This window comes from Cupressus sempervirens, chromosome 9 (genome assembly GCF_028749045.1).
Source record: "Cupressus sempervirens isolate cs-2001-9-10 chromosome 9, ASM2874904v1, whole genome shotgun sequence".
NCBI classification, from domain to species: Eukaryota; Viridiplantae; Streptophyta; class Pinopsida; order Cupressales; family Cupressaceae; genus Cupressus; species Cupressus sempervirens.
This window is the reverse complement of record NC_143126.1, coordinates 345,152,022-345,179,935: the sequence shown is the minus strand read 5'-3', so window position 1 is coordinate 345,179,935 and position 27,914 is coordinate 345,152,022. Positions and strand designations below refer to the sequence as shown.

The window sequence follows — 27,914 nt, the reverse complement described above, 5'->3', positions numbered from 1 at the left end:
TGCCGGCATGTATTAAAGTTACTTTAATTGGTGGCAAATACAAAGCCCCGATAACCTTCAAGATATAAAGCCGATACACACGTAATATACTTTGTGAATATATATATATATATATATATATAAACACACACATATATTTATATAGGTATATATATGTATATATTTTTCATTAGTAAATGAACAAAATTCATTAAATCATAATTTCAAGTATGCAATATTACTTCAATTGATGCTATACATCAACAGACCCAAAGGAAAATCAAATGTATCTTCCAAATGGTTATTTAAGATTATTCATGCAGCTGATGGAAGCGCTGAAAAATACAAGCCTAGGTTTGTAGCTTGTGGTTTTTCTCAAAAAGAAGGAATAGACTATGAAGAAGCATGACCGATACACTTCCATCAGGACCATCATTGCCATTGCAGCAGCTAAGAGATGGAAGCTACATCATATGCATTTGAAAACAACTTTTCTCAATGGTGTTATTGAAGAAGAGGTCTACATAGAGCAACCTAAAGGTTTCATGATTCATGAAAAAGAGTCACTTGTATGCAGATTAAAGAAAGCTCTATATGGACTTAAGCAAGCTCCTCGTGCATGGTATGAGAGAATTGACAAATACTTAATGGGTTTGGGGTTCTACAAAAATGATACTAATCCTAATCTCTATTTCAAAGTATTCAATGGTGAAATGTTGATCCTAGTATCATATGTTGATGACCTAATTCTTAACAGTGAAGAACATCTCATCTCTAGATGCAAGGAGTTAATTTTAGAAATTGAGATGGACCTAGGACTCATGAACTTCTCTCTAAGTTTAGAAGTATGGCAGAGGCCTGATGGGATTATCCTAAGTCAAGGAAAATACACCATTGAAATCCTGAAGAGATTTGGAATGTCGGATTGTAAATCCATGTCTACACCTATGGGAACTAACTTAAAGAAGTTACAAGAAGATGTAGCAACCTTAGATCTTGTAGATCCTGCTATGTATAGACCAAAGTAATGTGAATCTTCGCGATTCAGGCGATTTCGTGATCTGACTTAAGGAATGCAAGTCATGGTGAGTTGGTGAATCGACTCGCCAATTTTTGTGCCAAAAACAACCTAAATCGGCAATTTTTGACAAAAATCGCCAGAAATCGGCAAGTTGGTAAAAATCGCCAAAAATCAACAATTTAAAATATTTGAATTTCAAGGAATTTTTCACCTCGCTGATTCATACACAATCATAAGAGATTGGCAATTCGAGTAGGCCTTGTCGATTCTGATTTTTGGTTCTTTGATACAGACAACCGATTGGATCCTTGATGTATCTAGTTAATACCAAACATATATTTACTATGCAATGAGTGCACTTAGCCAATTCATGTGTGAACCTAGACAGATACATCTAGAGGCAGACAAGCATATCTTGAGATATTTACGTGGCACAATTGCATATGGCTTGAAGTATTCCTCAAAAGTTAACTTAGACTTGCAGGGCTATACAAATTATGATTGGGCAAGAAGTGTTGCTGATCTTAAGAGCACCTCGGGTTGTTGTTTCAGTTTGGGATCTTCTATGATTTCTTAGTATAGCAGGAAACTATCATGTGTTGCTCAAAGTATGACAGAATTTGAATATGTTTGAAGCCATTGTAGCAGCGCATGAAGCAGTGTGGCTTCAAAAGCTCCTTGTTGGATTGTTTGGTCAACAATTGGAGACTATAGTGATAAATTATGATAATCAGAGCTATGTAAAGCTTTGTGATAGGAAAAAGCACATAGACACAAATATCACTATATTAGAGATATGGTGGAAAGGAATGCAATCCAGCTAAACTACATCAGCACAATTGAACAAACAAATGACATACTCACTAAGCTACTTGCTAGAGTAAAATTTGTGTACTTTCAAGATAAACTTGGAATTGTGGAAAATGAATTCCTAGCTGAGAGGGAATCTCAACTTCGGTAATTCCTAGAGATGTAGCACTCTTCTCTGCGAGAGAATTCTAAGGTTCCATCCCTTGTAGCATTCTTCTTTGTAAGATAAGTTTGAGGTATCATCCCTTGTAGCATTCTTCTCTGAGAGAGAAGTTTGAGGTATCAGCCCATGTAGCGTTCTTCTCTAACAAGAGAAGTCTAAGGTATTAGCTTGCATTCCACCCTTTGGGAACAAGTATGGTGGATCCACCTCTGCAAGTAGGCATAGTGGAGATGCATTCTTCTCTAGGAGAAGTTTGAGGCGAAAGGCCTCATTCCACCCTCTATGAGTAGGCATGGTGAAGTATCATTCTTCTTTGTAAGAGAAGTTTGAGGTATTAGCCCTCTCTTCATCCTCTAGGAGTACCTACGATGGATGTCATGTGAGTACCTCCATGACTTAACATTAGTATTGAATAGTCATGATGAACACTATTCTATAACGTATATAATTGAGTATATCCTCCCTAGGTAAGAGGGAGTGTTGAAGGAATAGCATCGGGAAGCTGAGACAATATGTATCAATAAAACAAACAAGTTACAATAGTGATTGCTCAAGACAACCTAACAACACTTTGTAACGAATTTGTTAACTAAAACTAAAGTCTCCAACGGTGATTATTATTTGCCAGGGATTATATTTAGCTACTAACTAATCATTGATTAGTTATTCATGGGGGTACAATGAAGAGTTTCATATTAAGGTTGTCATAAAGAGTCGCCACTCTTTCATTCCTATCATATGATATTAAAGAGGGACCAATAATAATTCCAAAGGCAAGATTCAAACAGATTAAGAGATATAACAATGCTGGTCGATACACATGCAGAGGCCGATCAAATATATACGAAGGTCAATTAATTTTGTCAGCGAAAATTAATATTATATCCAAATCAAAGGGATATACTGCCAAGAAACGAAGAATTCAGGAGACGGAGAATAGCATGATCACAGCTTATATATAATATTGAGATCATATATATTGATCACAATTTATATAGAACATATCGCAGAGGATATTGAAATTGCAGAGAATATAATATGCATTGGAGATACGTTGAATAGTAAAGAGCATTTCATACACTTAATAGATCAATACATACATATTGATCTTGATAAGTTGTAATCAGAACTTGTACATTTGATATATATATATTTGTTGGATTTTTCACCTTCAAGGTTGAAGGTTTTCCTAGGATACATTGGTGTGCTTTTTGTGTCAATTAGTTTAGAATTTTGCATTCTCGATTAGTCTTTATATTAAATTTAATAGTGACTTCTCTCATAGGTCATAGATTTATTTTCTAAAATCTAAAGAGTCTGATAAAATATTATCCAAATTTAAAGCTCTTGTTGAAAATTTGTCCAATAAGTGTTTACCGTATAGATTAATTAAGAAACGCACACAGATAGTGAACATGAACACAAACAGCAGAACTCTTCTTATTATTATTCGCATATGCCAACTAGTACATTATATTATGCTTGAATGATCTTTACAATGCTTCCCGAAGTGGGTATAAATACTTTCCGAGGAACCTTCCCGAAGGTATCTGTCGGCTACAATAATATCTTTCCGAAGGGACCTATCGGCTACATAACAAAAACCTTTCCGAAGGGACCCGTCGGCTGATACACAATTTCTACCGACAACAATAAGAACATAAAAAGTTTTATGGTTTGATAATGAGGCTCAATATACTTCTGATATATTTCCAAAAGTTTGTACTAAAGTTGGGATTAAGAGGAAGTTTTGTGTCCCTTATAATCCTCAACAAAACGGTGTTGGTGAAAGAAAGAACAAGTCTATCGTTGAGGCGGTGAAAGCCATGATCCATGATTAAGGTCTTCAAACATTTTTATGGGCAAAAGCTTGTAAGACAGCAGTATATGTTCAAAATCATAATCCTTATCAGATCCTAGACAATATGACACCTAAAGAAGCATTCTCGGAATCTAAACCAAATATTAGTCACCTCAGAATTTTTCGATGTCCAATGTATATTCATGTTGCAAAAGATAAGAGAACGATGTTAGAACCTTCAAGAAAGAAAGGCATTTTCGTTGGCTTAGTGAATCATCAAAAGCGTACAGAATTTACATTCCAGGTTAAAAGCAAAATTGAAATCAGCAAGGATGTCTCTTTTGAAAAAGATGTAGCTTGCATAAGATCTAAAAGGTCTTATATGGAAATTGATAAAGAAGGTTTTGAGCCTTCTCAAGCTATGGATATGGCTGTCCTTGATTCCCCTTCAGAGATTCGGAGGGAGACTACAGAGTTGGGAGATTCTTTAGACCCTATTGATACCATTGTTGGTCCAAGTAATGTTTCAGCTGATAAGAGAAGACCTTTGTGGGTCATGCATACCATGCAAGAGGCTGAAAAATATGCAGCCCCACATGGCACTTTCAAGGAAAGTAAAAGACTTCAGAAATTTGCAGAATATGTATGTAGCCTTGATGAGTCATGCTATAGCATCCCAGCCTTTAAGTTTTGAGGAGACTTCCAATCAGCAAGTATGGAAGGATGTCATGATGTAGGAATATCAATCCATAATAAAGAATGATGTTTGGGACAATGTTCCTAGGCCCAAAGATAGATCCGTTGTTTTATCCAAGCAACTATTTATAATCAAACACACTACTAATGGGAGTGTACAAAAACATAATACCTAGATTTGTAGCTAGAGGTTTTTCTCAAAAATAAGGTATAGATTATGAGGAGACTTTTGCACTTGTGGTATGTTACACTTCTATCAAAACTATCATAGCTGTTGTAGCAGTTAAAGAATGGAAACTTCATCAAACAGATCTAAATACAGCATTCTTGAATGGGATAATTAAAGAAGAGATTTTTATTGAGCAAACACAAGGTTTTGTGATTCATGAGAAGGAATCAAATGTGTGCAGATTAAAAAAGGCCTTGTATGGTCTTAAGTGAGCTCTATATGCTTGGTATGAGAGTATTGATCATTATTTATTGAGCTTGAGCTTTCTAAAGAATGCTGCCGACCCAAACTTATATTTCAAGGTAATTGATGGTAAAGCCTCAATATTAGTACTTTATGTTGATTTGTTTCTCACTGGTGAAGATGATCTCATTATTAAATGTAAGGAGTTAGCTTTTGAATTTAAGATGAAGGATCTCAGTCTTATGCACTACTTCCTTGGACTTGAAGTATGGCAAAGACCAAATAAGATCATTTTGAGTGAAGGGAAATATGCTATTGATATCTTGAAAAGATTTGGTATGTTAGACTGCGAGTCCATGGCTACACCTATGGAAGCAATCTGAAAAAGTTACACGAGGTTGCAGCCACTTCAGATTTAGTTGATCCCAGTATGTACAAGCAATTAATTGGTTCATTAATGCATTTGGTTAATACCAGGCATCATATATGTTATGTTGTTAACACTCAGCCAATTCATGTGTGAACCAAGACATATTCGTCTTGTTGCAGCCAAACACATTTTCAGATATGTACCTATGGTTTAAAATATCTTCTCATGAAGAATTGAACTTGTAGGATTTTTCTGATTCAGATTGGGCAGGTTGTGTGCTTGACAAAAAGAGCAATTCGGAATGTTGTTTCAACCTAGGTTCAGCTATGATTTCCTAGTGCAGTAGAACTAAGAGTATAGCTAAAGAAGAATATGTTGCAACTTGTGTGGCTACAAGAGAAGCAGTGTGGTTGCAAGAGAAGCAGTGTGGCTTTGCAAACCATAGATGAAACACTCGCCAAGCACTCAACGAGTTTCAAACACTCGCCGAGTTTTTAAGCTCGGCGAGTTATTCCCGACTTAACTCGTAGGAACAAAAACTCAGCACACTTGACAAAATCGCCCTGTTTGACTTGCAGGAACAAAAACTCGGCACACTTGAAAAAAATCGCCAATAACTCGACGAGTAATCGGCAAGTTTTTAATTAAAACTCGCGGTTCATGTAACCCGTGCGCTATGACGGCATAATAGGGCAAAAAAACTCATTTTTTTGCATTGTTTGTTGCATTTGTGTTCTCTAGAGCTTTGAGGTGTAGAGAGTGTCAGCCGACTGGATGGTTCCGGCGGTGTTTTTGTAGCCGATGGATTGACTGTCGTCGGTGTTTTGTATTTTGTAGCCGACGAGTAAATAGTTTGTAGCGGATGTAATGTTGTGGCCGACGGAATCCTTCGGGAAGGTTCGGCGGTAGTATTTATATCCCATCTGGGATCATTGTAATTCATCAATCATCTACTATTACGGATATTATCAAGCATAATGTATGTCTGGCATATGCGAATAAATTTTGCTATTCTGTTCTATTGTCTGTATGCGTTGATTTCTTTACCAGTACGGTAAACATTTGGCGTCGTTGCCTTATGAATCTGGAATGTGGGAGGAATGAAAATTAATGCCAAATCAGCTTAACAAAAATCGAAATAAGGTCAAGGAAAAAGATGGAACCCGTACTGTGTAAGAGAATTTAATTCTGGCACAGCAAGCCGAATGCTGACGGAGATTTCAGAAGATTGCCGACGGAAACCAGAGCGCAGAAGAATTGGTGGAGGAGACTCGGCAACGGGTGGAATTGGTGGAAGAAGCACGGGATGAGTTCTTGAAATTGTGTTCACCGAGGGAAGAAAATTCAGACAAAAGAGCATCAACTCGCACGGCTCGCAGTGCCGAGGGAGCACGAGCGTGGAGTGACCTCTTCGTCCAGGATAGACTTCCGCGGGAAACAACTTCAAAAAATCCTTCTTCACCAAGGTTCGCAGCTGTCGACACCTCCGGTGTGGGAGAGCAATCCGCCAGTGTGGGAGTGCAGTCCGCCGGTGTGGGAGAGCAGTCTGCCGATGTGGGAGTACAGACCGTCGGTGTGGGAGTTCAGACCTCCGGTGTGGGAGTGCAGACCGCCGGTGCGGGAGTGCAGACCTCCGGTGTGACAGTGCAGACCTCTAGTGTTGTGATGGCGGGACCCAAAGAAAAGTTGCCGAAGTTTGAAGGCGATGGTACCGCCGACCCCATCAAACATTGTAAGACATGTGAGATGATCTGGCAGGCAAATGGAATCACAGATGCCAACGAATGGGTCAGGCAATTTTCGGCAACCCTACGAGGTGTGGCGATTAATTGGTTTTTGGATACGAATCCACAAAAGCTGAATACCTGGGATAACATTAAAAAGGAGTTCCTGGCAGAATTTAAACTCTTGCGGGATGATAATGAAATCGTAGCAGAGATTTTCAATACCAAACAGGGGAAGCACGAAACTATCCGCGTCTACGCCAAGAGATTAAAAGACTTAATAAACAAAATGGAAAGCAAGCCAGCGGACGGATTGCAGAAAAGATGGTTCGTGGACGGCCTACGATCGAAGTTGCGGAGGAAAATGAAAATTGTGCCACCGTCGTCATATGTGGACGCGTATAACAGAGCACTGGATCTTGAAAGTGAACAGAAGACAAAGAAGAAGAAAACTAGCTCCTCTAATTCTGATGACGACGAGCTTGCCGGAGATGATAGCAGCGATGACAAAGGCAGCAGCAAGAAGGTTCGTGCCCTACAGAAGGATATGGTTTGCATGATGGAGTTTAAAAACATGCAGAAGGAGCCAAAAGGCAGCGAACTGTGGTGCACGGAGTGTAAGACCAACGGTCATACTAAAGGATCATGTCCAAAGAACCAATTTTGTGACATCTGTCAGATCATGGGCCATTCGACAAAGGACTGTCCCTTTAACATGAAGACAAGAGGATCTCCGCAGGTGCTTCTTACGCAGCAAGCTTCCCCGTCTGGCAGTAACGGAAATGCAAACATTGATGGTGCCACATCTGGAGGGTACAGGAATAATAGCAGAGGGCAAAATAACAACAATGCAAACAATAACAATAATAATGGGAGCCGAAGTCGAACTCAGTATGATGCAAACGGACGGCCAATCGTTCAATGCCGAGCATGTAATTTGTGGGGTCATTTTGCGCAGGATTGTACAACGGCAAACACACCAAAATTATTATGCAGATGGTGCAGACCCGGTGATCACGAAGATTCCAAGTGTCCAAAGTCTGGAATAAACTTGATCACTATCGGCACAGATGTAGAGGAGGTTCTGGCAATTACATAGAGGCAAGCGGAGGAAAAAAAAATTGGGGGAAATGCAGGAGGAAATTGGAAAGGCATCATCGGCAGGGACATCTCAGTTGAAGGACATCACCGGCACCTTGGCAAAGAACTTCGTAGAACAAAACATTGTACGGCAGATCTTACAAACGGAGATATCGGTAAAGATAAGTGACCTCCTTCTCACAATGCCCCAGTTACAGACGGCCATTATGAATCATACACCGTTTTCGAAAGCAACAGAGGACATAGGAAGGGACAATAGGGAAGTGACGACAACAGACCCAATGCTGCTGGCACTCACCTCCGGACAGCATCCGACGGTCGTCGAGATGGGGATTTTGAGAAATGTTTTGACAGAGACAATTGTTAACGGAGGGTCCGACGTGAATGTCTTACCAGAGGATAGCTGGAAGAAGTTGGGGAAGCCGATGCTGTGGCCACCTACATTCCAGTTGCTCACGGGGAACCAGCACGGGATCAAATCATTAGGAACTTTGAGGGCACAACCGGTAACCATTGGTACGCAACCATTTTTATTGGATTTCGTGGTCATTCCATTAAAAAGAAAAGGATATGATGCTATTCTGGGACGGGATTGGTTGGTGCAAGCAAAAGTAAAACATGATTGGAAACGAAATACCCTATCAATGGAGCGCGGAGGCAAAAGATTCATAATTGACCGCACACACAAATGATTGGCGAGGAGGCAGCATCGTCAGATTTTGACAGTGAAGGCGAGAGTGATGACGAAGGAAAGAGGAGAATGGAACCGGATGAAGGAGTATTGATACTTGACGGAGGATCGAATGACGACGACCTGGACTTGGTGAATGGCCTTTACCACTGGCAGATAGAAGACTACGAACTCTTTCCGAGTTGTAATATGCTAAGTGTCGACGAAGGTGAGAAAAAGGAGGAAAACGAATGCCCGGAGGAATGCAGGGAAGCGGAAGAAGGAAAAGCTGCCATGGCTGAAGCTGAGGGGAAGAACATACATTCTGAACACAAAAAAATGAAAGATTCCATTGTTCGGTACATGGTGAATGGACCGCGCGGAAAGAAAAGGTTACACCGTAGCATAAAATTAGTGGAAGGGCACCGACAGCAAGGAAATAATCCAGTTGCGCGACGACCGCAGGCACAGTGGGCGACAAAGGTGGCACAGAATAGACGTAAGGCATACGACAGTCGGAATGAAATCAAAGTGGAAAAGTTTAAGGCCAGATGGGTTGGACCATATCAGATTCGGAAGGTCGACAATGGAGCGATCAGATTATCAACTTTGGACGGGCAGAAGGTACCTCCGGCAGTCAACGGATCCAAATTCAAAATATATGGTACCAGGAAGACTCTGTCATTGTCGCAGAAGGGGACTCCCTCGTCATTGTCGAATGGCGACAGTCAAAGGCAAATTTGAGGCGCTTTGTATATTTTTTGAAAAAAACAAAAAAAAAAATTTAAAAAATTGAAAAAAAATTGAAAAAAAAACGAAAAAAATAAAAAATAAATAAATAAATTTTTAAAAAAAAGGAAAAATTGAGGGGCCCCGCGGACAGAAAGGCCCCGCGGACAGGAAAGCCCTGTGGGTAACAATCTGTCCGCGGGCGTTTAAGAAAAAGCCCCAGGAGCAACTGACGGTCTACGGGCAAGGAAGCCAAAGGCCCCGCGGACAAACTGTCCGCGGGTAAATAAAAAGCCCCGGGGCAGTCTCTGCTAGTAAAAAGGAAAGGTCCGCGGACTATAACAAAAAGAACCCCGCCGTCTTAAGACTCTTCCACAGGTTGCAATTGGAGGACAACGTTCCCGCGCATTAAGAAGAGACAGAGTCGAGCTTAAAACTTAATTTATGAAGACTACAAAGGCAGTGTCAAGTGTTTGCTGTTAGGGATTGGCAGACATTATTCTGTGCAGATCAAGCCAGTAGCCGATATCAGATGAAGTTTTTTCTATTACCTCCCTGAGTCGTTTGAACGAAGGCTTGGGGAGAATCGATTTTGTGTGCCATGACAAGCTAGCGAAACAGTAACAGGCAAACAAAAGAGAGGGTTGCTTAAAACAACAAAAAAAAAAAAAAAAAGGACGACAGATTCAAGTTGTTCAGAATGAGTTACAGATGATGCCAAAAGAAAGGGGACGCATCCGTGGTTGCCAAAAAGGTGTAGAATCGGCAGAAAATGACAAAGATGGTGTGCTCCGTGCGTTTCTGTGTGGGTTGCGAAGTGCTAATTTGGCCTTGGTGGCGAGGGGCGCTGCCCCTCGACCCTGCCAAGACCCCCAGTTGTTGCGGATATCAATCGTGGGAGTCTGACCAGTTGAGAAGAGTTGAAGTTGCTGCAGACATGGACTTTCTATGTACCAGAGGCAGTGGGAGCAGGTGTTGGCTGTGAGGCTGTCTTGGTGGATGCGTAGAGAGCTCGGGAGGAGCTGATCATCCAGTTGGAGGCAGTGTAGCGACACTTGGCTCGAGGTACCGAGGAGTTGGACAAAGAAAGCAACACAGGTGGCTATCAAGGTCAGCTTGAGGAGACAGTATTGTGTTAGCAGAGGCTACAGGGACGGGATGAATGTGGAAGTGATGGGACAGAAGCAGATTTTTCTTGTTGCAGTTAGTTCGTTAATGTATTTTGTTTGTTAATTTGTCTCAAATATTTTGTTAGTCGTCAAGAGACGGCTGTTTTTTTGGGGGGGATGGTGTAAGCCGACTGGATGGTTCCGGCGATGTTTCTGTAGCCGACGGATTGACTGTTGTCGGTGTTTTGTATTTTGTAGCCGACGGGTAAATAGTTTGTAGCGGATGTAATGTTGTGGCCGACGGAACCCTTCGGGAAGGTTCGACGGTAGTATTTATATCCCGTCTGGGATCATTGTAAATCACCAATCATCTACTATTACGGATATTATCAAGCATAATGTATGTCTGGCATATACGAATAAATTCTACTATTCTGTTCTATTGTCTGTATGCATTGATTTCTTTACCAGTACTGTAAACAGAGAGAAGAAGGTTTGGAGGCATTCTTAGCTGATTGCAAGTGATTCAAGGTGGATTTGAGTGGATTTTAGAGGATTCTAACCGGTTTTAGAAGACAAATCTCTTTCAAGTATGTTCTTTTTATCATAGCTGGAAAACTTTTTATAGTTTTAACAAATGTTCTATTGTTTTTGTTGTTGTTTGTAAATGAATTCAAATCATTTAAAAGCATTTTAACTCTATGTTTGGCTCAAAGCCATTCAGCTCTATGTTTCACATTTTTTTTGAAGAATATGTAAGATTTTCTAAAAACAAACCCTAGTTGTTCTAACTTTGTTTATTCATTTTTCTATAAATTTATGTGTAGGGCAGCGGTCAAGCATTAAAAAAAATGAAAAATCCGCAAGAAGAGCCACAAACACCATGCCCATCTGGATATATAGGCACTTAGCCTAAAAATGCAAGAGATAAGGCATGGCGGTATGCCTATGAAGCTCCAAATGATGTTGGGAAAGTTATATGCATTCCATGTGAGAGACTTATTTCTGGAGACATAAACCACTTCAAATACCACCTTGCAAGCATAAAGAAACATGATTCAAATCCTTGTCTCAAGATAACTGAAGAAGAAAAAAAGATTCATCAATGCCCTACTCGTAGCTGCTGAAGAGAAAAAATTAAATAGGGAGAGGACAAAATTAGCTATGAGGGCAGCCATAGCTGAATCTCAAGGAGCTCCTTTTGATATGCAAAAAGAAGAAGAAGCACTTGAGAACATACTAGGATCTCTTCATGGCCCACGGATCCACAAACAAAATCTCTCTTTTGCCAGTTCCACTTCTACATTTCCTAGTTCTTCATCACCATCCACATTAGGGATAGGGAGTTATTTTGTGCCTAGGAACACAGCTGGATCACAACCATCATTAGAGGGCACTGGATGGTTCAAGGAGGTGCATGAGCAAACTGATATTGCAGCAGCTGATTTTTGGTTTTTCAAAAATATCTCAATGTATGCGGTTGATAGTCCCTATTGGTTGAATTTGGTGAATACAATTTCAATATCAAGCAAAGGGTACAAGCCGCCTACTCGCAAGGATTTGAGTGGAAGGTTAGTATTTTACTATTTAGTAACTATACATAATTGTGATTCGCTTCGGTTCATTGTTATATTTTAAATCTTTATTGTTATTTTTTACTAACTTTATTACACCTAAATTTTGTAAGTTGCTTGACCATGCAGTTGGTAGGGCAAGAGTATTGATAGAAGACCAAAAGAAAGAGTGGAAGAAATATGGTTGCACCATTTTATCTGATGGGTGGACAAATGGAAGAAGTAGAACCATTATTAATTTCTTGGTTGCTTGCAAAGATGATGTGGTGTTTTGAAAATCTATTGACGCCTCCAACAAAGTGAAAAATGCACACACATTGGCTTTAATGTTGGAGAATGTTGTCATGGAGGTGAAAGTAGAGAATGTGGTGCAAATCTTCATAGATAATGCAGCAGCATATGTGGTAGCAAGTAAATTTAAATTTTTATGTTCAATATGAATCATGAATGTAACGCTATGGTATTATTCAATTTAGATTTTTTACTAATTATTGATTTTTTACTAATCTTTTAGGTAGAATCCTCCAAGAGAGGCATCCCACACTTTTTTGGTCACCTTGTGCAGCACATGTCCTTGACCTTCTTTTGGAGGACATAGGAAAACTTGATTGGGTGAGTCCAGCTGTGGAAGATGCTAGGCAAGTCACCAAATATATCTATAATCACCCATGGGTTCTCAGTTTGATGAGAAAGACCACTAAAGGCAAAGATTTGGTGAGACCCGCTACGACAAGGTTTGCAATGGTGTTCTTGACGTTGCAAAGTATTCTAGACCACATATTGGCTCTGAAACAAATATTTGTGTGTGCTGATTGGGTTGCTTCATCTTACTCAAAGAAGCTCAAAGGAGACGTTGTAGCACGGATAGTTTTTGATGATAGTTTTTTTGCAAAGGCTAAGGAGATTGTGGAAGTAAGTTCAAGAATCAAAACATTATATTTTTAGTTGATTCAAGTTTCATTATTAATTCATAACTTACTATGTTATTAACTAATTTGTATTTTTCAAATTTCAAATGTAGATGTCTATGCCCCTGGTTAGAGTCTTGCGCATATGTAACAGGCAACAATCCCCAATGAGAGGTCTTTATGAAGCCATGGATAAGGCCAAAGAGGCTGTTAGAAATTATTAGCATGCAGACAGACTCAGATTTGACCCCATTTGGAAAATAATTAATAGGAGGTGGAACAATATGCTCCACCAACCCATTCATGCAGCAGGCTACTTCCTCAACCCCAAATTTAGGTACTATGATTGTCCTTGAAGTTGAAATTTTACTAAGACTTTATTTTACTTTACTTTTTAAGGTTGTGTAGTAAGACTTGATATCATTTTCTATTTGTTTTAGGGCTGATGATTCCTACTCAGGTCCTAAGGAGAGGTCATGGAAGGTCTCTCTAAATGCATTGAGAGAATGATATCCGATGAAGTAGAGAGAGAACTTGTTGTGACCGAACAACAAGTCTATGTGGAATCGAAGGGTAATTTGTTCTCTTCTATGCTAGCAAAGAGAGAAAGATCTACTTGAGCACCAGCTAAAGCGTCAAACTTTAAAACTTTTGCAAATTGATAAGTTGTATTTTCTGATTATCTTTTTTTCATTGCTTTATAACTTTTTATATTTTGTTTTGCAGATGCTTGGTGGGCAAGTTGGGGTGGCAATACCCCCAATTTAAAGAATTTTGCTCTCAGAGTCCTATGCCAACCTTGTAGCTCATCCCATTGTGAGTGCAATTGGAGCTTATTTGAGCCCATCCACACAAAGAAAAGAAACATAATGACTCAAAAATGGCTTAATGACCTTGTTTGTGTACTGTAATCTTAAGTTGTGCATAAAAGGGGCACAAAGTTCAGCACTGCCTGGTCCACTTGATCTGGAAGAGATAGATCCTTATTCTGATTGGATAGCACAGGAGACAAATCCATTGTTTTCACCAGATGAGATAGCTGATTTGGAGAGGAAAGCCATGGAGGGGGATGCTGGAACAGATTTTCATTTGACAATGGATGACATTGAGGACGAGGACGATGATGATTCAAGCTCAAAGGACGAGGCATTACCAGTGCCACATATAAGAGTAGATACATCCTCTTTTAGGACGCTGAGCCAGTCAGTAGGGATGTTGAGCGAGGAGGCACAACTACAGACTTCACAGTCACGCAGCGCACGCCCTACCCCAGTGCGGGGCACTTCTTCGAGGCCTAGACCCCCTCACTTTCCTGCTAGTAGTAGTGCAGCTGGAAAGAGGAAGATGTGATTGTATTGAATCTTGATATATTTACTTTTAGTATTTACTTCTAGTTTGACAGATTAAAACTATTTACTATTTTGCTTCTCGCAATGAGCATTCCGCATGAGAATGCAATTTTGTAGCGACTATGCATTTATATATATCTAAACTCTGCTTGTTTCTTTTGTATTCTCTTTAATTAACTTATTAGATGCATCTTCTCATTAAATTTTGCAAAAAAAAATGTATTCTTAATTAAATTTCAGCGGCTTTTTAAGGTTCTCAAGTTTTCCCGAGTTTTTTTTTTAAATCGTCAAGTTTTTCCTAATTAAACTTTTGGGGGGCTTGGCAAGTTTTTGTCTTTGGCTAGTTTTCCAACTAGGCTCTCAATAACAAATCAAGTAATAGTGATATTTTCTTATGATGACAATAAAAAGATATTTCTATAATAATAATAAATGATTCTAATTTTCAACAATTTAATTATAATTATAATATCATTTCAATATTAATCATTATTAAATTATATATTATTATCATATATATTTAATAATCATAATATCCACATATTAAAAATATAAATTATATGTTATCTCTTCTTTTAAATTATATTTCTCTTAACATGGGGTCAGCGATTCGTAATCTTTTGTGATGCGGACTTGGACCTGTAAACTTTGAGGGAATCCATTTGCACATATGGCATCTAGGAAAATTGGATAACATCTATATCTTTTGTCCTAATTTCAAATAATATCATCATTTGATAGCTCAAATGACTATTATTAATATTACAAGTTAATTAAATATCTTATATTATAATGGATCAAGAAAGGGGACATTACAGTGGTATCAAAGCATGATCTTGTTATCCTGTAGGGTGAAGACAATTATAAAAAGATCAAACTATTGAATACAATTGTTAAAGGAATCTTGGAAATATGATTAAACAAATGATGAACCTAAGTTCATAAAAGTGATTTATTGTCAAGACGAGAGAGGCAGAGTAAATCCGCTCAAGATAGGTAGATTCCAAGATAGCTAAGGGCATGGGTTTCAATGCCTTGAGGAAAGAGTCCAAGATGGGTGAGGAAATGGTTTCAAATGCCTTGAGGAAAGAGTCCAAGATAGGTATGAACATGATTCCAAAATCCCTAAGGAAAGAATCCATGATGGTTAACGAACATGCAGTCCCAATACCTTGCGAGAACCTACTCGTAGAGGAGCATCTAGCGCCCTGCGACATCAAAATTTCCATCTTTCTAAAAGAATTCATGTAGGAAGCAAAAAATGGACTAGAGTTTAATGTGCTAACTATTAGGGGTCATTCACCAATCCTATTAGTGTAATAACTCATTAAGTTGAAGCACTCTCGATGAGAATCAATCTTACATTCACCGATCTCATTAGGATCTAATCCATCAAAGTTTGTGTAGCATACATATATATTTATCAATTTATCAGTCAACTCTTAGTTGGAATTTCGGGAGAGTAGGACTGTAATATCCTTTCCGATAAAGGAATCTAATATTAAATCATAATGGACAGTTCTATTTGTAAACATATGCAAGTAATAGCTAATCGATTATTAGAAAAAATTAGATGTATTAAGATAATTGAATAATAGTTTAAATAAATAATTATCAATATATATATTTTTACTAAATCAATATAATAATATATTAGATTTTTAATATATTGAATGCACATGTTAAACACTACAACATAAACATGAATATCAAACTAATTATTAAAAAACATATAATACAATTAACATTTAAATTAAATGATCTTTAAATATTTAATTATAAGAAAATGGTTGGAAATAATACTACTATCGCCAATCAAACATCATGACCCTTCTTAGAGGTATTGCAAGATGTATTTAAACGCACGTCTTACAATGAATAAAGGCACCCTCTTAACGGGAAAGGAAAAAATTAAGAGAATTTTAAGACATAGTCAAGAATTTAATAAGAAAACATTATAAGTAGATGACACCTTATTAAAGGGCTGAATTTATATTCAATTTATATTAATGTGGTAAAATGTCATATTAAAAAAGGGAGCAGCAAAGACACTTTTAGATAATAAAGAAAACATTATGTTTATACATGGAAACTAGCTAAAAAGTAAAATTGAAATTAAGACTCCATAAAAGCAGGAAGTGTCACAAAGTAAGGGAAGAAGCATGTTAAGACCATGGCTATCTGGAGACCCGTCTCCCCCCTAAAAGACTCAAAGACGGAGACGGAGACGCGTTTCGGAGACTTTTCGTGTCTCTGGAGACCTCAAAAAAGGTTGGGGACTTCATAGTAAAGTCTCCTAAAGTCTCCCAGTCTCCTAATCCAAAAAGTGAAGTCTCATGATAAAAAATAAATGTAAAATAATTTATTTTATTATTTTATGTATTTTAGCCCTCATTTTATTTTATTTTAAAGCAAAAATTACGATAAATGATAATTTAAATGATTTTGAGAGCATGATAGCTGAAGACCTTGAGAAAGATGATCACAACCTTGCGCAATAGATGATAGGACCATCAACATACTAGTACTAGATAGATTTCTAGTTTTTGTTTACTATACTAAGTTTGTTCATTTTTGTTTGCATATTGGCAAGCAATTTAGCATCAAACTATACTTTTTTGAATTTAAAACTAATGATAATTTCAACGATTATCAATCTGATATGATGATGATCATATGCAATATTCGGAAAACAAGTATGACTATGAGATATAGTAATGTGATTATGTGAGTTTTGAAATATTTGACTCTATATTAATGTGACATTACTATTATCATTTACCTTAGTCTTTTAGTTTTACAGTATTACTATTTTGTATTCAGTATTAGACTCTTTTAAACTATTAAAAAAATAATTGCCGCCTCCAAGTACCCCCCATCTCCTAGTTTTGAAAAATTGTCGTACCGGTACCAGAACCAGTACTGAAGACCTCCAAGTCTCCCTGTCTTCCGATGACCTTGGTTAAGACAAATATAATTTAAAAGACGAGATAACACATAAGGTATATTTTATTCTTATTTAATATTTTATAGGTGGATATTATGATTATTAAATATATATGATAATAATATATAATTTAATAATGATTAATATTTAAATGATATTATAATTATAATTAAATTATTATTTAAAATTAGAATCATTTATTATTATTATAGAAATATCTTTTTATTATCATCATAAGAAAATATCACTATTATTTGATTTGTTATCGAGAGTATACAATGTTACAAACGAGGGGCTTGTCTTAGTCCAAGCAATTGAAACTTTGTCCCAAGATAGGGTAGGGGTCAATGATTTGTAATCTTTTGTGATGCAGACTTGGACCTGTAAACTTTGAGGGAATCCATTTGCACATTTGGCATCTAGGAAACTTGGATAACATCTATATCTTTAGTCCTAATTTCAAATAATATCATCATTTGATAGCTAAAATGACTATTATTAATATTACAAGTTAATTAAATATCTTATATAATAATGGACCCAGAAAGGGGACATTACAATATTGCTTCCCTTTTATCAAGAGCTTGATTAGATGAGACATTTGGAAGGTTTTCAGAATTATCCTACAATACAATCTCCTCATTATGCATGGCTGATTCTGTATTATCTTCACATGTTTGATACAATTGCTGCTCATAGGATGAATTGAAAGATGACACACCTTCTAAATATATATCATGAGTTTCATCAACTTCAAAATTATCTCTGGACTAGTTATCTTCATCATGATGCTGATGGATTTGATCCCATAGAAGATCCTCTTCAAACAATGGGTTCAGAAACATAGAATATTCAGGCATGCCTTCATGAGAGCTTTCATCCAGATCATCAAATGTTCCATTAAGAAGACTAATATCTTCATTAACTCCTGAAACTTCCTCATGTTCATACACTATATGCAGTTCTATTTCATCTTTGTTATATGATTCCTGTGAATTGCCATCTCTTTCATCCAACACCCCTTGAGAATGCATTGATCCATCACCTTGCTTACCATGGTGAATTGAGAAAAAAATTGAACCATTTCTTTCAACATGTTTCTGATGTTCCAGATCTAACAAGTCTGAAATCTCCTCTACACTGAGAAAATCCTCTTCCTCATTTTCACATTTGCTGATATTTGCTGTTATAAAAGTATCATCATAATCGGATTCTTCCTCAAGCTGTCCACAAATTTCTTCTCCATTCAAATCTGAAACATCATTTGACTCATATGTCATCTCAATCCTACATTCATTTTCCTCTGCAACCAATTCATTATCCAAAAGTTTGAGAAAGATAAGAAACTAATGATCATACAAGAGATGTAGGTCTCACATTCTGTTGAGAAGATCAGAGGATGGAGGTCTGCATTCCGAAGGTATTTCTTGATAGGCATTAAAAATTCCATGAAGAATTGTACCACAGATTCCTCTTCTTGCTTTTCTAAGTTCAAAAATGCATCCAAGGGAGATATATAACTTAGACTTTCATCACCTTCTTCTTAGATTTGAAAGAGAAGGTTCAAATCAGAGTCATCTGGTGAGATTCCAAACTCACAAAATTTTCTTATCAATTCCTTGTGTAGAGGTATGATCTCTGAAGATACCTCCTGAAAAATATTCACTATCTTTGTAAACAAATGTGTCGTGACTCGCCTTCGTATCTTTCCAGATTGAAACAACGCATCTAGGGGGTGTATGTCTACTTCCTCCATGATGTAACATAGATCTACTTCTTGATCATAGTACATATTCTCCATGTTGATCAAATCATTTCCTTCTAAGTCTTCTCCCTCAGTAGAGCTACAAATTGAAATCCTTTTAAATAGAGGCGCTATCTCTTTCAAGGAATATATTGATTTGATCCTCTGGGTTCTCACTTCCAATAGAGTCTTCTTCCAAACGAACTGATACAACCACTTATTGATTCTGATCTACAAAACCTAAAACTCTAGGTAACTTCACACTATGTATTGCAAGCAACTCTCCCCAACGGAGTCACCAATCTGTTGGTTCCCAAAACCACAGATTGGAAATCCAAGAGCTTGCCACTTCTCCAATAGAATTTCACAATCAATTTTGGCCAACGAACGAGAATCACTTTGATTCCCCTAAACTTTAGGCTTCACAACACCCAAGCGGATAGACCTTCTCCTCAAACCTAATCACTTGATTCAGAGCTTTTCTATAGTGAATTTAAGCTTTGGAGTTCCCCGGCTAGCAAGGTCTTTGAACTCAATTAATATGAAACTGAATGTTGAGTGTTTGGATCGAATAAATTTTATAAGGTTTTAACAATGGATTTGAGGTTTGTAAGAAAGAAGTTATAGATTTTCTAACTTGGTATATAAACCCAATACTTCAATGATAAATAGACCAATGCTTTAGCTTATTTGGGCAACAGAGTCAACTACAATGAAGATTATAACATACAACTTTATAATGTTCTATGCACATAAACTATAAACAATTTAACAATCAAGTGTGACAGATCAACTATATATACACAATTCTAAACTAGTCCAAATTGCACTTTAACTCCTAAGGTTGAGGAGACAGTCTGGACACAGATTCGGAAACAATTAAATATTTCACAATATCTGTGATCCACTTATCTGACCAAAATTGTTTACAGAAATTTTCAAATGATTATAAAGGACGAATCAACTGCAGTTTAATTCTCCACGCCTTCAATATAAACAAAAAGCATAAAAGGCTTTTATTTATTCATTAAAATATAATAAATAAATTTTTTTTACAAAGCCATATTAAAGCTCCTTATCCCTCCATACAAAATAAATATATTACATTTGTTCTTTGGAATGTGTTTTCCGAATATATCTTGATGATCTCTTATATATATCTTTTAATTCTAAAGGATGTGACTTTTGAAAGTCAAAAGCCATGGTGTTAGAAATCAATAATTACACCTTTCCAATAATAATAATTCTTTTAGCCTCATAGGAGGCCTTAATCGCACCTTTTGGTAATATATTAATTATTTTTCTTTGCAAGGTTAATTCATCCAAAAACTTAACTACTCCCGACAGGCTCTTCACAGGTGGATATTTCGATCGTATGATATCCTTTTAGTTTCATCTTCAAAGTTTATGAATCCTTACCAAAAACTGGAAGTGGTTCACACAGAAAATTAGAATCTGGATGTTTTTGATAAATCTCTAACGACACTATATCCTTCGCACCTTGATGGATTTTCCATGGCCGGTGATGCAGCAACCATCCTGCGTATCTTAATCATAGAAACTCTTGACGACATCCATGTTTGAAGAGCTCCATCTAGATGTCATCGGTCCCCTTTTGTTGATATGGCCCGAGTCTTATCATCAATGCAACCATATTAATATGTGAATCCTTTTCCATATGTGGTTTATTTATTATGGTACTCCATCTTGAGAATCTAGAATAACATTCACTTCCTTTGCTTCCTAAATCACTTAATTACCTTTAATATTTGATTCATTCATATTGAGGTGCTTGTCGTTATTGGTCTTCTTGGTTGTTAATCCCATCAAGCATAATAAACTCTTATAAAGATTTTACTCTTACTAAAACTCTAAATCCTTAGGTGTTCTTCATGCTTGGTGACTTGGCTTGCTTCACCAATTGTCAATTTACAGCACCCAATACTTTTGATAAGAACACAATGTATCCATTATCTTTCTAAGAGGACAAGCACATGCTGTTGGCATTATCTAAACATCGATATTCATATTCATGGCTATTCTCAGATTTGTCTCTGCCACCTAGGGTTCATAATATTTCTATCCGTCTCACCTCTACTCTCTCCTCCATTTATTTCAAGGATGTTGAAACTTGTCTTCTCAAGTAGGGCATGAGAGGAACAACTAAATTTTGAAGATATATAGATCTGCTTCCATTGCCATCTTCTTCAAATAATTTCAAAAAAACATGAAAGTTTATAATATATAATTTTTGATCTCATAAGTGGCTTGTTCAATGGTGATAACACAGAATCTATGATCATGGTCTAAACCTGCTCCTCAATCATTGAGAGAGATATCTAATTTAGTCTCCCTGTGCAACTCTTGTAAACCTCACGTTATTCTATCTTATCTATTGTCCATATGGTAAATGCAAAATAGGATAGTTCGATATCATTGCTCACATACCCAAACAAACATCATCACTGGAAAATAGTTTGAAGATTTTCTTATAAGTATACTAAAAAACATTTGCATTATTTGTAGATTTCTCATGTTTGGTTGAAATCCTGCCAATGAATTGCCTAGCGTAAGAATGTAAGGGAGGGATAAGTTCCAGTAAATTGCTGAGCGTACTTCGTAGTCAGGTTCTTACATCTCTGTTTAGCAAGCTCTGCATGTGAACATAAATCTTTGAATCCATTCTTGCTCTAGATTTCATATTTGTTGTGTCATGTTTGCCTTTAAATAATTCCATTTCATATGACTAAGATTTTACATTCATCATATGCAGACCTGAAATGCATCTACATCCAGGATCAACGCCATTAATAGCACAAGTCAACACCTAAGTTGCCGGATTCGTCCCCTGCTGCCTGGATCCGAGTCCGAGTCCACATGGGCCCGAATTTGCCCCTGGGTTCGCTGCAGGTCCGGGCAGGGTCCTTAGTTTTGACTGTGGATTCGTCTGGGTCCTTACTGAAGCGAACCCAGATGAACCAACAGCGAACCCCGGGCTAAAACAACACTACAGAGTGTTTTTTTAATTGTTTTCTTATGCAACTCTCAAAGGAACTTAATAAAAAACATTTCACTCATTTAATCCCTTATGTCAAGGAGGACGATAATATAGCAGCATATGGAACTAGTGGAACCAGTTTGGGTTCCAATGATGAAGATCTAGATATAGTTGTAGTTGGGGATGAACCCATTGATCCCTCATTTTATGATGATCCATTTGACCCTTGAAGGGCATTTAATACTATGATTATTGATAAACTACTAAGCGCTTGTCATCTATCATCATGTTTCAAACTTTATTATTTGATGAACTAGTCTTTGTTTTGCAATTTAGGAATTCAATGTATTATTTGATAAACTAGTCTATGTTTTGCAATTTCATTTTGCAATTTAGTAAATTCAATGTATAATTTTCTTTACAATCATGAAGATAGATTAATGAGCGAGTATTTAATGTTTTTAGATTCAGGTAAAAACAGGTTTTGAAGGGACCCGAAACCCTTTGGCATTTGGCATTGATCAATGATCAAGCAACAATTGTTCATATTGTGAAATGACTTTGTTTTGCAACTATGCATGTTTCTCTTCTGTGTGTGTGTGTGTCTATATATATATATATACTCACGAACCCACCGACAAACCCAAATGGGGAAAAATAAATTTGCCCGAACCCACAAACCCGAACCCCAAACCCGAACCCGAACCCGAATCGGCAACTTAGGTCAACACTGATATACAACCATGTGTGGGTTGAAAACTTGTGAAGAATCAAGTTTTGGGAAAAGGACAAGTCAATAAAAGACAGGTAACAAATATAATAGTCAAGCCATATAATGTGGTTATCATTTCAGGGTTGAGACAGAATACAAATCAAAATATAGATTTTGGAATATCTAGAATGCTGAAAGGGATAGTTGAAGTCTAAGATTCACTCAATCTGAAAGTTTATCTTCAAAGGGAAAGGATTAAAAATTTTGAAGATAAGATAAATAGCAGGAAAAGATGAAAAAGGTGGTAGATAAATGGAGACCCTGATTATATAAACCAGGGTTAAATCAGGTCCAAAGACATCCAAGTGTACAAGCCAAGGGTGTTTTCTTTTTGCCATGATCAGTCTTCAAGAAGTTGGTCCGCCTTTGTTTGCCATAAAGGCAGTGCTCAGAAAACTCCAAATTGATGCATTATAGGCCTGGAGGTTGATTCTTATTGACCATAACTTCAAATGCCTTTTTGCTCTTGTGGCCATGCCTCTTATGCCAAAGAGCCAACCCACTGTCCACAACTGCCAATGCAACTCCCACTTCAATGTTGCTCTCTAGCACATATAGACTGCCTAATTTTCTTCCTTTTGAAATCACCATGGCTCCCTTTGCTACCTTCCATGTACTGGAAGAGAAATTGATGTTATACCTTGAATTCAAAGGTGTCCTATGGATATCAAATTCGTTTTTAACTTGGAAACATGTCATACATCTTATAACAGTGACTGATTACAATTTGGATGTTGCAATATGACATTAGTTATGCCAATTGTGTCCATGCTTTGTTATCACCAAGATATACCGTTCCAAACTGACCTTCTTGGTAGTTTGTGAAACCATCCTAGCATGGAGTAGCATGGAAAGAGGCATAGGAATCCAACACCAACAAATTTGGTGTGGTGTTACTTTTTGATAGAACTAGAGCAATAGCTTTGCTACTCCTTACTCTCTTGTGCCTTTTTCTAAGACTAGCAATTCTTCTTATTGTGATCCACTTTGCCACAAAACCAGCAATCACCATTTTTACCTCTTGACTTTAATCTTGTTGCAGTTTTGAACCTCCCATTATTATTATTTTTGCCTCTATCTTGAGGTCTTCCCCATTGACAATAGTCAAGGCATCACTAGATGAGGGTTCCTCATTTTCCTCCTCATATCTTCACTAAGAAGAGTACTTGCAACATCATCAAATTTTTATTTGTTTTTGACAACCATTGAAGTGCTAAATGACATCATTACTCCTTCTCAGTTGTTCTCTAGAGAACATAATAATAGAATAGTTTTAATTTCGCCATCCAAATGTATACCCACTGAAATCAATTGGCTGACCATAGTATTAAATTCATTAAGATTATTTGACACAATCTCGCCTTCCTTCATTTTTTAAATTGTATAACCTCTTCACAATGAAAACTTTGTTCATGGCTAAAACCATTTCAAATTCATATTTACCAGAAAGTCTGTCCCATAACTCCTTTGAAGTCCTTTTAACTGAAACGTTCAAGAGGACATTGCTGGATAGTTCAAGGTAAATTGCGGCCCTTGTTTTCTTCTCCAATATCTTCCATTCTTTATCTGTCATCGCATTTAGTTTCGTTCCTTACCCTTCTAGTGCAAGTGAGAGATCCTGTTTAATCAAACCTGATTCCATCTACACTTTCAACAGCCCAAAATTCTGCCCTGCAAATTTCTCTCTTCAATTTATCCTCTTCTTCCATGATCCTAGAAATTCTTCACCAATTTCCAACCAGCTCCACTATTGAGCTGTAATACCAATTGTAAAGGAAGAAGTGCAAACAAAACAAATGTGCAGAAACAAAGATAAAACAAAGAACAAAGAATCAAAGACAAAATAAAAAATGTATGGTGGTCCACTATAAAGGCTACATCTACTTTCTAAGCAGAGAAAACTCTTTATTAATCTCAGTTTAACAATACAGTTACAGCAGGAATCTATTCAATATATAAGCGTGGTTGCCATATTCAGAATGTGAATGGCCAAAAGACCCTTGGCTTCAAATTTCTAACAAACAAAACAACTAAACAATGTTCAAACCCTTGTGATGTGAGCACTGCCCAATATCCATTACTGATAACCAAAAATACGAGAGGCATTAAAATGTGTATGGCGGCCTTTGGGGAGTTTTCTACGTTCGAATGGCTTGCCAAGGAAAAATCAAAATGGGATTTTCTCTCCTGCACTTCTACTTTTGAATTAGTGTGGCCAATGGGATCCTTCGTGTTCATTATCTTCACACCATTGTTAAGGACCGGTAGGTTGTATGGAGCTGCTTTGGGCTTACTGGATGTTCATTTTGCTAGTGGAAAGTATATGATGCTCAAGTTCTTTTCTGCTAACCCGATGTCGATAACAAATTAGCAAATCAGAATCCGCTTTACCCGCAAATTCATGCTATTTCGAGGGAGAAAAATAACAAATACTTATTGTCAATTTGAAAAACTGGAGTTCCACTCAAACAATTATCATGTATCTGGATACCACCATGCTTTTAGCTCCCAGGTTACAGTCTCCTTCAAAACTCTTATAAAGGGAAAAATTAATTATGATGGCACTGCTATGCTATGTTTCCCTCCATCCACACTTTAGATTAATAATCAACAATCGTAAGTAATGCTACCACTGATTTCTGCCCGCACTTCCTTTACATTGCTTTTTCTAACTTTTCAAAAAAAAATTCTAAGTCCTCTCCTTCGTAAGAAAGTGCATTTTCGTGGCTGTATAGACGTTGCCCTGATTTCTGGCATGGAAGAGTCCACTATTGACAAGTTGTACGAGAAATCTTCACTGAAGTTAATATTAACTGTGTACATACGATACCTTGGAGTTAACGATGATCCAGCAGTCGTTTCGGTTACTGCGGGTGGAGACCTCGTTGAGTGAATAAACCTTGGCCATCGTCTCCTTGCCCTCGAACAAAACAAACCAAACAAATGATTACGCGTTTCCTTCATTTATTCTTGACTCGACTTCATATTCTTTTAGGCCCGTTTGTTTCGTGGATATGAAGAGGAATTAGAATTGCTAATTCTAAAAAAATTGTAATCCACTGTTTGGGTCCGTCAAATTGGAATGGGAATTGTAAAAAAATGGAATTTTGTGTGCCTATTTAACTTCCAAAACTTGGATTTCGTATTCTACCAAAATAGGTGGAATTGGTTTAATTCTGATTTTAATTCCAATTTGGCAAAAACGTGAATTACAAATTTATGAAAATTGAGTTTTTGTTGAGGTCCGCCTGACTTATTTGATTTCCCGCTCTTTGGCTCAACCCTATTTTAGTCTTGATCAGACATTTCTCTGCTCAGAAATCTTGGCGTGTCTGATTTTCTGTACACAAGTATGCATTTGAAGGTTTTTCGATGTCTTGTTTGAGGTGTAGCCATCTTTGATCTTTCATTTGTGGCCATCTCTTCACGTGGGTATAACAATTATCGCGAAAACTGTAGCAGGCAATCCGAATAGTTCTGTTTGTATAACTTGACTTAGTGATATCTCCAACTACCCTATGCCTCTCTCTCGGACAGAACAGCAAAGGAGGAGAAATATATAGTAGAGTGCTCTGATTCCTTCTGCACTCAACAGTAGCAGAGCCGCAATTGTTGATGGTGTATTTGATGAGGGAATGGTTGCATGAATGAGGAGAACATTTTTGATACAAAGGATATGCGAAGGCATGATGAGGGAACAAGGCAGCAGAGCATATAAGAAGAACGCGGAAGAGAATACACGAGAACCCCATGAAAAGCAAGTGATACTAGAACTTCTGTTGCAAAAGCAAGCTATGAATCCTACAACATCTCCTGGTCTGATATATGTAGAAGAGGAAAAGGAAGGCAGGCAGAAATAGTGAGCTCATATCACTAGGTTTTAAACTTAAGCAAGAAAATGTGCTGGGTAACGTTGGCCTTTAGATCTTACCTCATCAGCATAAAATAGAAAAATATCCTCATCAGTATAAACATGACTTTAATTTATTGTCCTCATTTCCATCCAGGGTCTTGTATGTAGGGTGAGTTGCAATTTCTTCACGTGGGTATTCCAATTCCAAATGTAAAAATGTGCAACCAAACGGAGGAAATGCATAGTTCATAATGAATTCTTGGTGAACCAAACAGTCCCAAATCAAATTCTCAAAACCTTAATCTAGATTTGGAGTTCCAGAATCTCAAATCAAGGATTCTGAATGCCAATTCTAAAATGATATTCCAGCAACCAAACGGGCCCTTAGGGTCTGTTTGGTTCCTGGAAGATGACAGGGATTGCCTTATTCAAAACCTGAAAATTTGTGCTTTTGTTTCAAAATTTGCAAAATGGAATTAGCATACGGGACTTTCAATTTTGCCTCAAAATCAGGTTTTCCAACTTCCTAAAAAAAGTAGGAATTGAAAATCAAAACTTGGTTTTGTTTTTTAAGGAGTGTAAAAACAATAGATTGGACTACTTTTTGAAATTTGCCTTCAACTCCAAGCTTACACATAAAAATGTGTCTTCACACACATCTTCCGAGTGAAACAAACGGTTTTAGTAAAATCCCAAAAATCAAAATGAAGATATCCAAAATCTTGATTTGGCTAAACCAAGGTTTGTAGAAATCCGGGTTTTTTAAATTCCATGAATCAAACGGACCCTTATTGACTTTTGTTTGTTGTTAAAATTTATATTTGTTTGTAATTGCTTGGTTATGGTATACTACTAGAGTTAAGTTGATTTTAAAGAAATTCAAAATGGATTTTAAAGGAATTTGAGATGGATTAAGTCTTGTTGAACACAAACCTTTAAGAGGTAGGGTTTTTATACCTCTTATGTAATATAGTTATGGGTTTCTTATTAGAAGTATAGGTAGTCTTATTTATCATAAGTTTTTCTTAACAAAAATCTCTTGTGCGCTTACAAGTGTGTAATGAATAGCTCATGCATATTATATATTTGAAAGGGAGTATATAATAAAGAGAAAATTAATTGAAGTGTGTGCACATATGTATCTTTTGAAATTGATATGTGGGCTAGGAAATTTGATGGTTGTG

The 27,914-nt window shown here is 37.1% G+C and overlaps 1 protein-coding gene across 1 annotated transcript in view; it reads right to left on the bottom strand.

Annotated features, from left to right (window-relative positions):
- The window catches only part of LOC149538737 (cytochrome b5-like), a 114,396-nt gene extending 88,541 nt beyond the window's left edge, over positions 1-25,855 (bottom strand). Inside the window, exon 1 of the mRNA XM_089800067.1 lies at positions 25,708-25,855. Within this exon, the coding sequence (XP_089656193.1) occupies positions 25,708-25,785 (78 nt within the window). The 5' untranslated portion in view covers positions 25,786-25,855. The remainder of the gene's footprint in view (positions 1-25,707) is intronic.
- Between the last annotated feature and the right edge of the window lie 2,059 nt (positions 25,856-27,914).